The sequence below is a fragment of the Micropterus dolomieu genome, linkage group LG06 (assembly GCF_021292245.1).
Source record: "Micropterus dolomieu isolate WLL.071019.BEF.003 ecotype Adirondacks linkage group LG06, ASM2129224v1, whole genome shotgun sequence".
Classification (NCBI taxonomy): domain Eukaryota; kingdom Metazoa; phylum Chordata; class Actinopteri; order Centrarchiformes; family Centrarchidae; genus Micropterus; species Micropterus dolomieu.
Genome location: NC_060155.1, coordinates 8,251,130 through 8,266,046, shown reverse-complemented (window position 1 = coordinate 8,266,046; position 14,917 = coordinate 8,251,130). Strand labels below are relative to the sequence as shown.

At 39.0% G+C, this 14,917-nt stretch overlaps 1 protein-coding gene across 1 annotated transcript in view; it reads left to right on the top strand.

Moving 5' to 3' along the window:
- Positions 1 to 1,530: 1,530 nt before the first annotated feature.
- Positions 1,531 to 14,917, top strand: part of epb41l3b (erythrocyte membrane protein band 4.1-like 3b) — a 46,703-nt gene continuing 33,316 nt past the window's right edge. The window contains exons 1-2 of the mRNA XM_046051008.1: positions 1,531 to 1,643; positions 10,848 to 10,999. Of these exons, the coding sequence (XP_045906964.1) occupies positions 10,859 to 10,999 (141 nt within the window). The 5' untranslated portion in view covers positions 1,531 to 1,643; positions 10,848 to 10,858. The remainder of the gene's footprint in view (positions 1,644 to 10,847; positions 11,000 to 14,917) is intronic.

The following is a 14,917-nucleotide window of genomic DNA, read 5'->3' as shown; positions in this document are numbered from 1 at the left end:
TGTGTTATTGCATTTACCCTCTACTATCTGCAAAGCATGCCTGCTATGTGTCTGTCTATTTAGGGAAGTCATGTGCGACTGCAGGAGCAAATTCTCTGAAGCCGTAATGCGCATAACTGTGTGTTTTCCATATTTGCATAGTGTACAGTAAGTGTCGGCATGTGGAATACTACTTGAGCATGAAAGAAATTTGATGAAATAAAAGTCAAATGGGTGACCGAGTTGGGTCAAGTTCCCACTGCGAGGCAAAACCCACAAAGCCCCAGAGGGAACAACCCAGACACTAATTAAAAACCTTCTTTTATGTCTGTATTTGTGCATGCACACCCACATGTATACCTAAACGAGGGCAGCAGATGTACATGTTCATGTGCTCGTCCGTGGCTTTTTTTTAATGTCTTGGATTATGTTTTTCAATTTGGAGAATATTAGAGTATATTAAGTGCTCCAGACTGGGTGTATACAGTCAGTGTGTTTGAAATTCAGTAACAGCAGTTATAGTGTTTTTTATTATATTAAGTTCAGAGATGGGGGGGTACCCCATTACAAGTCAATGTTCTACATATTTCTAAAGTATTAGCAGCAAAATGTACTGACAGGCTTCTGTCAGTGTAATATCAGTGGGTTATTGTTACTGACGCCTTAATAGATGTTTATGTTGTGGCAGGTCAAAGGCGAGCTAATTTTAACTACTTTATACACTGTTCGGTAGCTTAAACTAAAGCAATGCATTACATTTTATAAGCTCATCTAATTATAGCAGTTAGATAAATGCAAGGAGGTAAAAAGTGCAATATCAATTATTATATGGGAAAACAGATTGTGAGCCGTGTAACTTGAGAGAAGTGGAAAGTGAGTCCAGTTGAACTGTGTATACTATGATGATTAAAGATTAATCAGCACTTTAGAGGTGTTTAAGCCTGGAAAAGTAAGTTAGATGGACAATTTAATTAGTATTTTTCTGATTTCTCCAGGATTGTACAGTCTTATGTTTTTTTTCTTTTCATTGTTGTAGACAATGATGGTATGAAAATGTGATGATTATTTAAATTGGTTTTATTTGTGTTTTGGACTTTTATGGTAGTATTGTTTGAAAATGTGCAGCATTCCAACAATTTTATTTGTCAATCGATTGATTAGTTGACTCATTGTTTCAGCTATAGCGGTGTCTTGTAACCCATGATGCGCTGAGCATAGTTGTAAAGGATTTATTCAGATGAAGTGGCATAAAGTGGAATTACTCAAGTAAAAAGTGTTTTACCTGTATCTTAAATTTAATACTGAGTACAGAATTAGAGAGTATACCTTGTTGCATTCCACCATTAATTCACTTTCATTTAATTGCATTTCCTTGAACAGAGATTTCTCTTACTGCCTTTTCTCAGTAAAACAACAAACCTCATGCCATTAATTGCCATGCTGTGTGTGTGTGCGTGTGTGTGAGACAGTGTGATTTGGGGGGGGGGGCTGCTAAAATAATGCTCTGGCTGTCCTGATATCCCACAATTCTACTCTCAGCTGCATAGTGGAGTTTGATAGGCTGGTTGAGAGGGGGAACTGCAGCAGGGTAGCACCGCTGTCAGGAAACTGAAGCCCACTACGAATGCAACTCGCATGACCGGCTGAACGAGGACGGTTACCTGGTAATAATCCTTTCCTTTACTGCTCTTTCTCTGCTAATCTCACTCTTATGCTGTTTTACAACAGATGCACACTTCCCGGTTTGTACAATTGTTTGTATTATTTAATTTCTTGGCTGTCTGACCACAGCAACACCCGCGGCCGATGACAGATAATTAACATTAAAATGCACTTCTACTCTATTCTCCCAGGCAGAAAAGTCGAGTGGACGTGGCTAACTGTGTCAAACATTGGTCATAACCTCTCTTATCCCGCTGTTTTGCATTGTAGTCTCTCGGTGTTACCTCGGCAGAACATTTTAGCGACAGGCTGATGTTGTTTTTTGTTGTTGAAAGGGCTGCTTTTGAAGCTAAAAGTCAAGGCTTGGTCGGATATTTTCAAAGACACAAACCGCTTAAGGTACAGTAAACGTCAGGCTAACGTGCTCTAGTTTCGAGGCGGAAAGTGGGTGAAAACAAAACGATAGAGATGCTTTTTCCGACCTTTGAATTACGCGTTTAGTACATTAGTAATGACAACGCTGAGTCATTGGCAGACACGGTAACATTTTAGCACAGTTTATGGTTTGAAATCGCTACATTGTCGGAGGTCGAGACGACATACTTGGGTGTTTTTGATCTGCAGTGCGGTAGGCGTGGTTAAGAGCAGGGTGACACGGTCTGGATCCTCTTTTTAGCATCCTCACATCCTTGGAAGACACGGATCGCAATGGCTGAAGACTGGCCTTGACAATTTAATTAAGATGCACAGTAAGCTGTTGTTGCAGCAGCATTGAAAAGGCAGCAACGTTGATGGCCTTGTTTGCAGGCTTTCATAGTTCATTCATTGAGAGTGTACATTTGATCACAGTCTGCATTAGCTTAAACTTGTTAACAGGGATGGAAGATTAGATCTTTATGCCCCACATTTGCTTAAAAACTTATTACATGTCTTAATGTATTTGATGAAGATCAAGAACTATTTGCAAAACCCAGGTCCTGCAGGAATAATGTGGTGTTAGAGGGATAAACTACCAAGTCAGTTCAAATCCACTTTAGTTTTATAGCCCAAATTTGTCTCACAGGGCTTTAAGATTTCTACAACATACCACTCCCTCTATCCTGAGGTCCTTGATAAGGAAAAACTACTAATGACACGATTAAGTCGCTGTAAACTTACTACTGAGCACCACAGACACACAACGGGGTCATGTAAAGGTAACTGTAACAGCCTCTTTTCATAGTTTTTGTCTGTAAAATGTCAACAAGGGTGATTAGATTTGCTTTTTGGATGGCGGAATAGGCCATAAGTTAAGGCAATATAGAGGTAAAATGATATGTCCATTAGTCATGCAACAGAAAATGAATTATCTTTTTTGATAATTCATCATTTATGTCATTATTTCAAAAAAAGCAGAAATGTCTTAAAATATGCTTAAATGTGTTTATTAGCTAGTTTTATTTGTCTTCTATGATTGAATTGGACTGTAGGTTGGACAAAACAAGCAATTTTATATATGTTAACATGTCACCTGGGAAATTGAGATAAAAATTCATTGCAGCTCTATTTCAATATGTCCCTGTGGCTGGACTAGCATATTTTCGAATGTGCATACACTGTCCAAAATAATTATCAAAGATGAGTGTGGTGTAGACATGTCCCAGCTGATGTCAACAACCCCAAAGGCTCTCCTGCAGACATTACTTGTAATCGAGTTACAGCTGATTTACTGATTACCTATAGCTAATCTCATAAAATGCTCAGCCACTGTATAAGAAGTCATTAGCTCTTTATCAAGCTACCAAGATTTAGTTCTAATCTTTTACATTACCAGAGAATTTCCCCTTTTGTCAAAAGGAGCTGTGCAACTGGATTGAAAGCTACTCCAGCATACATGTATTTCAGGAATCGTTTCCATGTCAGACACATTAGTGATGATTTTGCCAGGCTTTTTAATCAAAACCAACCCTGGCCTTAAGCGACCGTACACCAACAAAAACACACTGATCGTGTCTCATGATGAAGTGCACAGTCAAGTTGGGATAGCAACAGATTAATTGGTCTGTCTGTTGTATCCATAAATGTCTTACTGCTAGACACCGTAATGCCAAGAATGTAAACGCAGCAAGCTGACAGGATTTATGGCCTCTTCAGCAAAAAAATACACTCTGCTTGGAGTCACCTTCATGTTACCAGTCTGCCTTTCCCCAAATTCTGCTGTTGGGGTGTGGAGTGTCTCATTAAATTTAGTCTATAAGGGTTCAACTAAAAGATCTTTACAAATGAATGTGAGGACTGGATAAAAAGCCTTTGAAACAGTTACTAAATTATGAAAAAAATCAAATGCGCAAAGACATTTTTGTTTCAACTGTTATAAGACTGTTTTCATGGAAGTCACAGAAAATAATCTCCAACATTTTAGCAGTGGATGATATGAATGGTTTATACATTCAGTTGCCAGTTTATTAGGTACACCTAGTGAACACTAATGCAGTCGTATACTGCAGTAAATCCTAATTCCATGATGTTACAATGTTCTGTTTTTGATGAAACAGTTTTAGAGTTGTTGACTTCATGGCAATTTCTGTTATGTTGTCCACAACATTTAAATCAAGGAGGATAGGCTAAATAACACATTAACATGAAAAAAACAGTTTCACGAAAAGCTAAACCTTCATGAAGAGGGGGATATCTTGCAGGACCGTTTTATTAGACTGCATTATTTTTAGCCAGGTACAACTAGCAACTGGGTATCTGCCAAATGTTCCTTGATCCCAACACTGTTTACAATAATAAAGAAACAAAATCAATATCACAAAGCATCAGTCTTTAGATGTTTTGGTGAGTCACTGATGTTACAGTTTTTGACATTTTGTAGCTTACTAGGAACTTTTTTTAGACTGTTGTTTTTAGAGGTTGATTGAATAGTAGTTACCAGAACTGTCCTTACACTTTGTGTTTGTGCTGCACCAGAGCTGGAGAGTGCTCTGGCTGAACCCACTGAGGTAGAAAACGGATCTGGGTTGTTTAAATTTCTCGAATTTTTAAGGGCAGGACTGAACTGTGCTAAGCTGTGAAGTGTTATTGAGGAACATTTTGTACATGTCTTATGCCCAATTCGACTTTCTGCCAAAATTTCTATCATTAGTTTGTAAGCTAGGTCAATCACTTGTTGTTATTGTTTCTCAGTGAAAAACAGGAAGAGTCTCACTCGAGTGTAAGACTAACAATTAGTTCCTCATGTTGCATTTAACATAATTTTAGGTGGACTGATGATCAGGTACAGACATGGTGGATGGTGTCATATTGTTGCCTGCTCTTCTGCTGTCCCTTCCAGTCTTTCTTGTTTTACCTGTATTTACTCTGAGCTCTTTGGGGACGATGCTGGACAGCATATTTGGCAAAAGTTGGCAAAACTAGCAAATCCTCACAATGGAGAATTTGGAACCATCAAATTAATGCAGTTTTTGCTTTTTTATGAAAATCTTTAATTCCTCGCTTATCAAAACTGCATTTTCTTCAAAAAAGTGTCTTCCCCAGAGTAATGCCAAGATGCTGTTATTGTGATAGTAAAACCTCTCACCAGCTGTTACCATTACTGGTGAATGCAGAGCTGAACCTAATGTTGCATCTATTATAAGTCACTGCAGTTTGCAGTTGTAGTATTCCCTGAATGCCTTAAATCTAATGTAAATGTTACACGACAATACATTGGGAAATTGACATGCTTATCTATAATAGAACATCACATTCTTGACATGTCAATAATTTTGTTTGTTGTTTGGAAGCCAGGATAGTTGAAAGCACACACTGGGGATGTGTGACCCCTCAGCAGAGGTGTCTCGTTTGAGTGGTCAGACCAGCTACACGGTATCCTGTTACTGCAGCTGGGTTTGTGTGTGACAGCTGTCAGCCCTGCAGTCGTGTAGAGGGGTCTCATCATATACAGCAGGCCTACTCGGGATGGGCCTTGACGTGTCAAAAAACGCCAACCATTTCTCTCGTGTAACCTCCATAAGCCTCTGGGGGGCGTATGGGTATGGGGGCAGGGGTTGCAGGGATGGGCCCAGCTGTGGTGTACTCCGGCTAATGGCACTCAGCACAGATGGCAGTTCCTCATCCTCGTGTGTGTGTGTGTGTGTGTGTGTGTGTGTGTGTGTGTGTGTGTGTGTGTGTGTGTGTGTGTGTGTGTGTGTGCGCCATTTTCCAACAGTATGCATTACAATCACAAATGGACCTTAAAATGGGAGTTTGCATGGACAAGGCAGCACCGCAGCATTTAGTGTCAGTGATCAATTATATATTGTAGATACATACTGATTAAGCCTCTGCTGAACTTTTAGCATGGACATGATGAATATCCACTCCAGTCGGTTATCTCGGCAGTCCATCTGAATGTGATTTAATTTCTGATTGGTTTGTTTTTTGTTTAGTGGCAGACTGCGGGTTTGATTAACTGTGGGTTAGTTTGATTTAAATTTGGAAGAAGAGATGTCATTGTTCATCCGAGGAAGTTTTGTTTCTGGAGGAAGACAAGTAGCTTAATGAATTCTGCTTGTCCCTTCTTAGAAGTCACATCACTGAGAACATCCGTTTTTATCTGCAGGCACAATTGAGGAAAACTTGTGCTTTCTATCTGACAGTGACAGAATTGCTGTATTAAAGTGGTTGTCTTGGAGATAACTTTGATGACATCATTGACACCAGATGCTCATAGTTGTATTGTTGTTCTGCATTTTCTGTAGGCAAGGTTTTAGTTTCTTTCTTTTCTCTGCATTCTTTTCTTTAGTCTGTTCAATCATGGTGGCTGTCGCAGTTCATGTTTAGAGCTGAGTTCTTCTTTTTATTAATTCTTCAGATTTACTGATTCAACAAACATATGCTTTACCTTCTGTTGGGCTTCCATTTTGGAGCCGGTACCCAGTAAAATACTCAGATTCATTAAGCTCCAACACTAATTAATCTGTTATCAAACACTCGTTTTCTTTTTTTCTTTTTTATATCAGCAAAGAGCATTGGAAAACATAGCGGGAGCAGCTTCTCATTTATAGTGCAACTATCAACTGCAGTGTCTCTGTTATCTTAGCCAACAAAAGGTTATTAGATATCTTTGAGTTGTTGGTACTTTAACCTTTAGTTACTTGCAAATGTTTGAAAGATAAAGCCCAGAAGAGACTTGAAAGGTTTAGGATTTGATAAGTGGATATGAATCTTATAAAATTCGAGCAAACCCCATACCTACTTTCTGTCTGACTGAAGATTGTCCTGCTGAACAGCAGCTGTTTCTGACCACAAAAGTAAAAGCTTTCATGACCTGAGAGGTTGATTAATCAGCAATAGGGCAGCAAAGCACCTGTTTTATTAATTTGAAAGTGTGAAAGATAATTAAATTTAAGTTGGGCTTGGCGATATGGCCAAAAATGTATCACACAAAGAAAGTTCATATCATTCAATTATAATGATAAATGTCAAATCATGATTTCTTTCGAGTTTAAAGGCTGATTTTTGCTCCTGAGTGAAAGTTGAAGAAAGCATATGGTTAATTCTAGTTATGGTCAGAAACATATGCATGAGTGAAATTAAGTAAAATCTTTTTTTCAGTCCCTTTTCCTCAACAAAATAAATATCCTAATAGAAAAATGAAGTGCGGATTTGTTTGTGATTCAAATGAATTCAGTCAAAACATTTATTGAACGTTTGTTATATTTGTAATGAAGAAAATTATATTGCTATAATTATCATTATTGTTTTATTGCCCAGCCCAAGATTTAAGTGACTTTGCATTTGCCTTGAGCTGAATCTTATATATTATACTAGTATGATAAAGCTATATTTGCGCAATAATCAGCCGCTCCTGTATACCAGCAGTAATCCAGGGCACTAACTGAGTTGTGAATACAACTTTCTGAATGGGTAATGTATGTGCCAGTCCATGGTGAGGGCCATACACAAGGCTACTGTGTGTGCCGTTGTGTGGCCCTGTGAAGAGTGCCTGTCACCAGTGACTGAACGTATTCTTCCTCCATTTCTATGGTGCTAAGATGTTCCTCTCCTCTCTTCCTACCATGGTTCCTGTTTCCAAGCGGGGTTAAGAGAAGCAAAGGTTAGCTGCGCAGCTATCATCTGTCACCCAATTACTGAGCCGTTCCTCAACACATGACACAACATTGTAGCGGAGATGTTATCTTCACTTTGGAAGACATGCTCCTAAAAGCCAGGGTTGGAATTTGGATCTTCGATCACATTGTCGCTACTCGGGCCTGTAATCTAGATTTGGTAATCTTAACGGCCTTTTTTATAACACCTGAAGTTAATAAAGTTGACCATTAGAAAGAGTTTGATCAGTGTTCAGAAGGTCATCCACTTGTCAGGAGTTCCCGTACACGGTCTTCGAGTCTGCGGTGCATGGAGTTCACGTGAACAGTGTCAGGATTGCTTTACATCAAGCATAGGTCTCTGGACTTCATGCACTGCTGCAGTTTTGGGCTTTTTAATCATTAACCGCTGCAGTTTTCTGGACCTTTGCTTCATGCTTACTCCTCCCAATGAAAGGCATCTCCGGTTTGAGGAAAGTGGCGCCTCCTTCACAAGGGCCCCCGCTCCAGACCACGCATCCCTTCAACCAACTGGAGATGTGCCGTGACTTGAGTCATCTCCCACACTGTATCCTCATCAACTTGATGAGTCACTTTCTCTTGCCACTAGTGTCATACCTCCATGCTATCGTATGCCACCTCAACAGCGTTTTCAACCTCTGTTTGTTACTGAGCTGACTGAGCATCTCAGAAGGATGACCATAAAGCCTGACCACTCCGTCGGTGCACCCTCGGACAGAGAACCCACACCAGAATACTCAGAGCCGTATGCTCTTCCTTGCGGACCACCTGCTCGCTTTATAATTTTGCGTTCAGGGATGTGACTTCTACGAAAGCAAAGGCAGAAATGGCACAAACTCCCAAATATTTATGTCCCAAAATAACTGTCTTCCAAGTACAGATGTTCTGCTGTTTTGAGTGAACATCATTCTGATCCATGTAAAGACAACAACTCTTAATCCTGAAGTGTTGTTTGTTACTTGGCAAAGCTTGATTTGGCTTTATATTGTAATCCTAACTAATTCCATAGAGATTTAAACCCACTGCTCATTAGCACAGATAAGTTACCCTGTGGTGTTACTTAAGAAATGTATGATTCTGCAGTATGACACACAGTAACACCAAGTGATATTGTATCAAGCCGTTATTCTTGTTTGTGGAACCTATGCACTTTTATCACACCTATGGGGCTTTATCGAAGACAGTTAAATCAATAATTTCAGTTTAGCAAGTATTTATTTGAAATAAAGCACTTGTCACCAAGTGTAAAACAAGCAAAACAACACAGAGGCATGATATGAGCCTGCCAGTACTGTTCACAGCAAGATACGTGGAGTTAGGCGTGTGGGACAAATTTAGCCCTAAGTTTTCTGAATGAGACAGGTTTGTTGTAAAAAATAAATAAATAAATTGTAAAATATCTTTTCCCCTGAGAATGTGAATTCTTGCTTCTGGCATTTCAATAGAATCAATACCTGGTGGCCTTCTTTTTGTTTAGAGCCGTAGTTCTCAATAATAGTTTTCTTTTTCTTTTTTTTTATTCAACAGTTTTGGGGATCACCTCAGCCCAGAGTGTTGCATATGTTGATTCAGAGGCTGCTGTCTCCGGCCACGGTTGAAAGTCAGAGTTCCCCCCCCTGAATCCTCCCACCCCGGGAGTAAACACAGCCCTATAAATAGAGCTCAGGGAGAAGCAGGCCAACAGCAGAATGACAGGCATCCGTACTACAAACCCCAGACTCTCTGATTCAGAGGGCCAGTGTGCTGTCCACACCCCAATGTCAAAGCCTGGTGGTACAGTTAGCACAGGGGCCCCCAGTGTGATCCGTCCTGTCTGTCATCTTTGTTTAGCAAAACCGGCCATTAGATGTTTCCTCTCATTACCCAGTTTTAGTCCCTTGGGACCACATCTGTCACTGGTATGCTGCTATTCACATCGGGAGAAGGTCAGAATATGAAAGACATGTACTTGTGCAGTTCAGATACTTTGGATGGTTGTCTGAGAAAGGGGGGGGGGGGTGATGTTTCAGCTTGATTGATTGTTTTACAGCTGAAACAATAAGTTAATTAATCTATTCTATCTAGAATCTATTGTCTTCCCATCAACAGAAAATAAATAATCTGCTACTTCGCTAATTGATAGGTCATTTTTTAAGCCTTTGTGCTGAATACTCCCTGGCTGCAGCTTCTCCAGTGTGAGGATTTGCTGCTTTCCTCAGTTTATTATGCCATAACCTAAATGGATTTAGGTTTTGGACTTTTGGTCAGACAAAACAAGATGTTTCAAGACATCCCCTTGGGTTAGGGGATGTCTAACCCAAGGAAACCATAATGGACATTTTGAACTTGATTTAGAGTAATATTTAATCAATAATAATTAATTACAGAAATAACCCTCAGATTCATCTATAATGAAAATAATCATTAGTTGCTGGTAAATAACAAATACCTTTTTAGCAAGTGTTTATAATTTTATATTTATATATAATTTATATTTTTATTATATTAATCGATTGATCCATTACTATTTGAACAGTTGACTGAATTCCCTAGATATATACAGTAGATACTTTTACCAGAGGGTGAGACTACAGCTGCAACAGTTAGTCAAGTATTCCATTACAATCTACATAAAATTTTATAGTTTTATTGTTTTCCAACAAAGCTGCCAAACATTTTTTTATTCCAGCTTCTCCAGTGTGAGCAGTTGCTGCTTTTCTCTTTTGTAAACTAAATATCCAATATCTTTTGCATTTTGGACAAAACGAGACGTATGCGTTTGTTGGGGAAAATTGTAACAATAATCCTTATTTGCAGCCTATGGTGAGAATTGTTTTAACCAGTTTATATGTAAATGCATGCAGTAAATTGTAGAAATTGTGGATGTCAAAGCACCAGCAGCCTAAGCACTTTCCATTATCAGCCACTGACACTCCTGAGATTATTGAGAACGGAACTCTGGTGTGCACCTGAGCCACTTAGATTAACTTTTTATTCTGCTGTCAAACAATATCCACATCTCTGCATTTGCATCATATTACACAGGTCTGAAAAGTGACAGTAGATCAATTCAAAGCAAGTCAGCTGACTCATCTGGTTTTCCCCTTCACTTTCCTCTTTCCGCCACTCCAGTGTGATTTACCATGACAACTGAATCAGGCGCAGACTCGGAGGCCAAGCAGGCGCAGGAGAACAAGGCAGCAGCCGAACACACCTCGCCTCAGAACCAGCCGGAGCAGCTTCCCGCCGCCGCCGGACACAGCACCCCGGCCAGGAAAGAACAGGTCAGCATCTTCATAACCATAGTTGCCCCTGCTGAATTGGGCCTACACTGAGCCAGAATTCAGTAACTATTAACTTTTAACAAACATTTCCATATGTTATCATGCTTATAAAAATAAGGTACTTTAGTAATTTAACTGAGGTTTTTTTATGGTGTAAACACTTTACATATTGCTTTAGATCAAGATTGAATTTTAAACAAACTTACGCACTATTCATCCCACTACTGAATGGTGTCTTTGTGTGAAAAATGGAAATGAACAAAAAATAAATGCTGACGACATGACCTCAGTGTTCTCAGTGGCCATTATAGCCCACATCAAATGTGCTTTTGAATTGGAAATGTGATGAAACACAGATTGAGAAACACCCAACAATGTGTAGATGTTTTTATTCCCAGCATTACATCAGCTGTTTGTACAAATTAACACAGCTTTACACAGCTGTGGGAAGAATAAGTAAATTGAGCTATATAATATTATTTTATAGAAGAGTGAGAGACCTCCAGTTCAGTGTCTTTTTTAAAACCAGCGATCTCTGAATGTAGCCGGCAGCCTGTCCATTTTATCTCTGAGAAAGTAGCTACTGATGTTATCTGAACAGTAAGTGCTTGTCTGCAGATTTGGGGCCAAACAGCCTTCTGGGCTTGCTAATTAATCGATGTACAGATTGAATTTCCAGTTCTTCCTAACTGCAGGGGGACTGTTTCAAACTGAAGGCAGATTCCTGCTTATTCTCTAATTTACTAGTTGAAAGAAAGCAGTGTGACAAGCTGTACAAGCAAACAGACTCTGTCTTTAATATGTGTCACAGGGCCAAATTGTTGGCACCCGCAAAATTGTTACTAATATAGTTCAAGGTATCACCCAAACAAAACACTTACATATGAAGTTGAATTACCTGCACTAGCATGACACCACACCACCATTGACCTGTGGATGGCTGATAAACTAGAGAGCAGAAAATAATATCAAGATCCAAATGAAAAAAAACAAGTTTGTAAGAGGATTAGCTCTGAGCCATCCTGTCTTATTGTATTTACAATTACGTGGCATTTTAGGCTTGTTGCTGGTGCCTTTATCTGAGAATGTAGAAAAAGATAAATACTGGATTAAGTTAACATTTGTAGATTTCTGCTTTTTACAAGCAGCCAATATTAAGGAGATCAGAATGTCGAAGTCACCACTGCCAGATGTGGACATGCAGAGAAAAGCAGAGATGCTTCTTATGATTGGCCTTTGCTGTGATTAAATAGCAATAAACGGATTAAACTGATGCCGAAATAACTACAACATGATGCAGATTTGTTAAACATATGAATTCATGCTTTGTCAGGTCTGTCAGCAAGACAGCAGGACAACAACTTCTAAAATGTTTGTTTTCTGAATGGAGTTTGGATCAATCAGGGCTACGCTATGCTAACTTGGACACAGTAAAGGACAGTAATAGCTGGAATAAAGTTACAGATACATGTTTTCTGAACTCACCAGGTAGTTCAACCTCCTCGCTTTCTTTTCTCCAAGTAATGTCCAGTTTTTATATAAATATGAAGTCGTAGTCCGACAGAGCTAACGACGCTAACAACAACACTGGAACCGGATGTGCACGGTAGCTAGCTGCTGAGAAGCTCGAGTGAAGACAAATCAACGTTGTAATCCCAAAAACTAAAGTAAAAAGCTAATTTAATAAAAGCAATTAACTCCGAGCTCCTCCCGCGAGTAAACGGCGTAGTTGTCAGAGCAGAATCCGACTGACTACGGGTGTTTATTTGTCCAATGGTTGCAGCACTGCTTCCTGCAACTTTCTCACAAATTCCTTCACGTTACCCCGCCCAACAGGAAATCGCGGCTCTACTCATCTTTGCATTGACTTTGTATGTAAACTCACCGCCCCAAACGCTCACTTCGCTTTTGATCTGAAAGCACCATAAGAAAATGTAATTTTTTAATGTTAGTTAAAATTAACATGAATTCATACCCTGAAGATTTTGACATGTGTATGCTGAGCCCGACCGAAAGGAGATTTTTAAGACTGATACCGATTTCGATATTTGAGGATTTTAAAATCCGATTCATTGGCCAGTATTCTTTTTTCCATTCTTTTTAGAAACTAATAACATAAACAAAGATTTTATTAATAACATTTGTTGTTATTAGACCTCACCAATATAACAATGTTGAACAAAAGTACAACAAAATATGTTAAAGTTTTGATAAATAAGAGTCAAAACTACAGAAAGATTTATAGATTAGATCCATTATAAACTATAGAGTACTACTATGAACATTAAAGGAAATAGTGTATGTAGTCAATTGTGTGGGCCTGTCAAACAGAAACTATAAATAAAAAAATGCTAATGTACAACTACTAGTAGTATTAATAATAATAGCATATATTATTCATGTCATTACAATTATAATGATAAATAGCGCTCTCCTACATAGGCAACATATTTTTGTCTTCCAGAAGTTATTACCTTACACATAATCTGCCACAATGACTATTTTCAATATAGCATATTCACATGTAGTTTATCCCTTTACCAGCACTGTAACTAAAGCTACGATACAGTGACCCAGAGGAAACGCTGCTCTTGAATGCATCTATTAAAACATGACTGTCTACAACGAGGACCTGCAACTTTTAGATTTCGCACTAATGTTGAACATTTCATAGTGGAGCTATAAAACTTTTTTTTATTTTATTTTTTTATTTTTTTGGCAGGAAGCCGTGTTAATACTTGTCCCCTCTGGTTTAATTGTTTGTGACGCGGCGACTGTAACTACACACATGTGGCTCGCAGATATATTGAGAATACGTTAAACACTATAGTTTAAACACTCATTCATGTTGTCGCTCTTCCACTGATAAATATGGCGTTAGCTTTGTCGCTAATTTAATTTAACCATGTGTGGCATTTGCTACTGTAAGTGTTAAAAATATTTAGAAGTGATGAACTAGGGTGAAATGATGGGAACCATTCCATAGAACTGCCGCACTGTTTCAGAAATAAATCTACAATCAAGTATGTGAGCAACGAAGCCTCCAACTTTCAACTACTATAACATACACACTGCTGTGACCCGGGAGGAAACCGGGAGAGGGCCAATAAAAGCAGGTGGGTTAGCAAGTCATGACTGTATTCAGGAGAGGAGAAGTGATGAGGGCTATTTAGTATTTGTCATGCATGCACCGGTAACACAGCCCTCTCCCTTGTTTATGCATGCTTTGTAGATTCTTAAGAGATTCTTTTGTTTTGCATTGCAGAGCGCATCTGTTGATTTTTTAATTGTCATAAATCGGCTGTTATAAACGCAGATACCAATTTAACTGCAATTAGCTTGTATCGGCCGATAATATCTGCATAACGATAAATCGGTCGGGCTCTATACTGAGGTAACAATCCCATTAATGGTCCTTGTTCTATTAGGGCCCCATGGCCATAACGACAGTAATGGATTTCTAGTATTTTTGCATGAATGGGATGCATTGTAGTTTGACAATACTACACACAATTGATCTACAGTGGGGGAAATAAGTATTTGACCCCTTGCTGATTTTGCAGGTTTGCCCACTTACAAAGAATGCAACAATCTACAATTTTAATCATATGTACATTCTAACAGTGAAAGACAGAATCCCAAAGAAAATCCCAGAAAATCACATCATATGAATTTATAAAAATTGATAACCATCTGATGAGGAAAAACAAGTATTTGACCCCCTGGACAAACAGCATGTTAATATTTTGTAGAAAAGCCATTATTGGCCAGCACAGATGTCAAACGGTTTTTATAGTTGGTGACAAGGTTTGTGCACATTTCGGCAGGGATGTTGGCCCACTCCTCCCTGCAGACAGCCTCCAAATCATTCAGGTTCCGAGGTTGTCGCCTGGCAACTCGAATTTTAAGCTCCCTCCA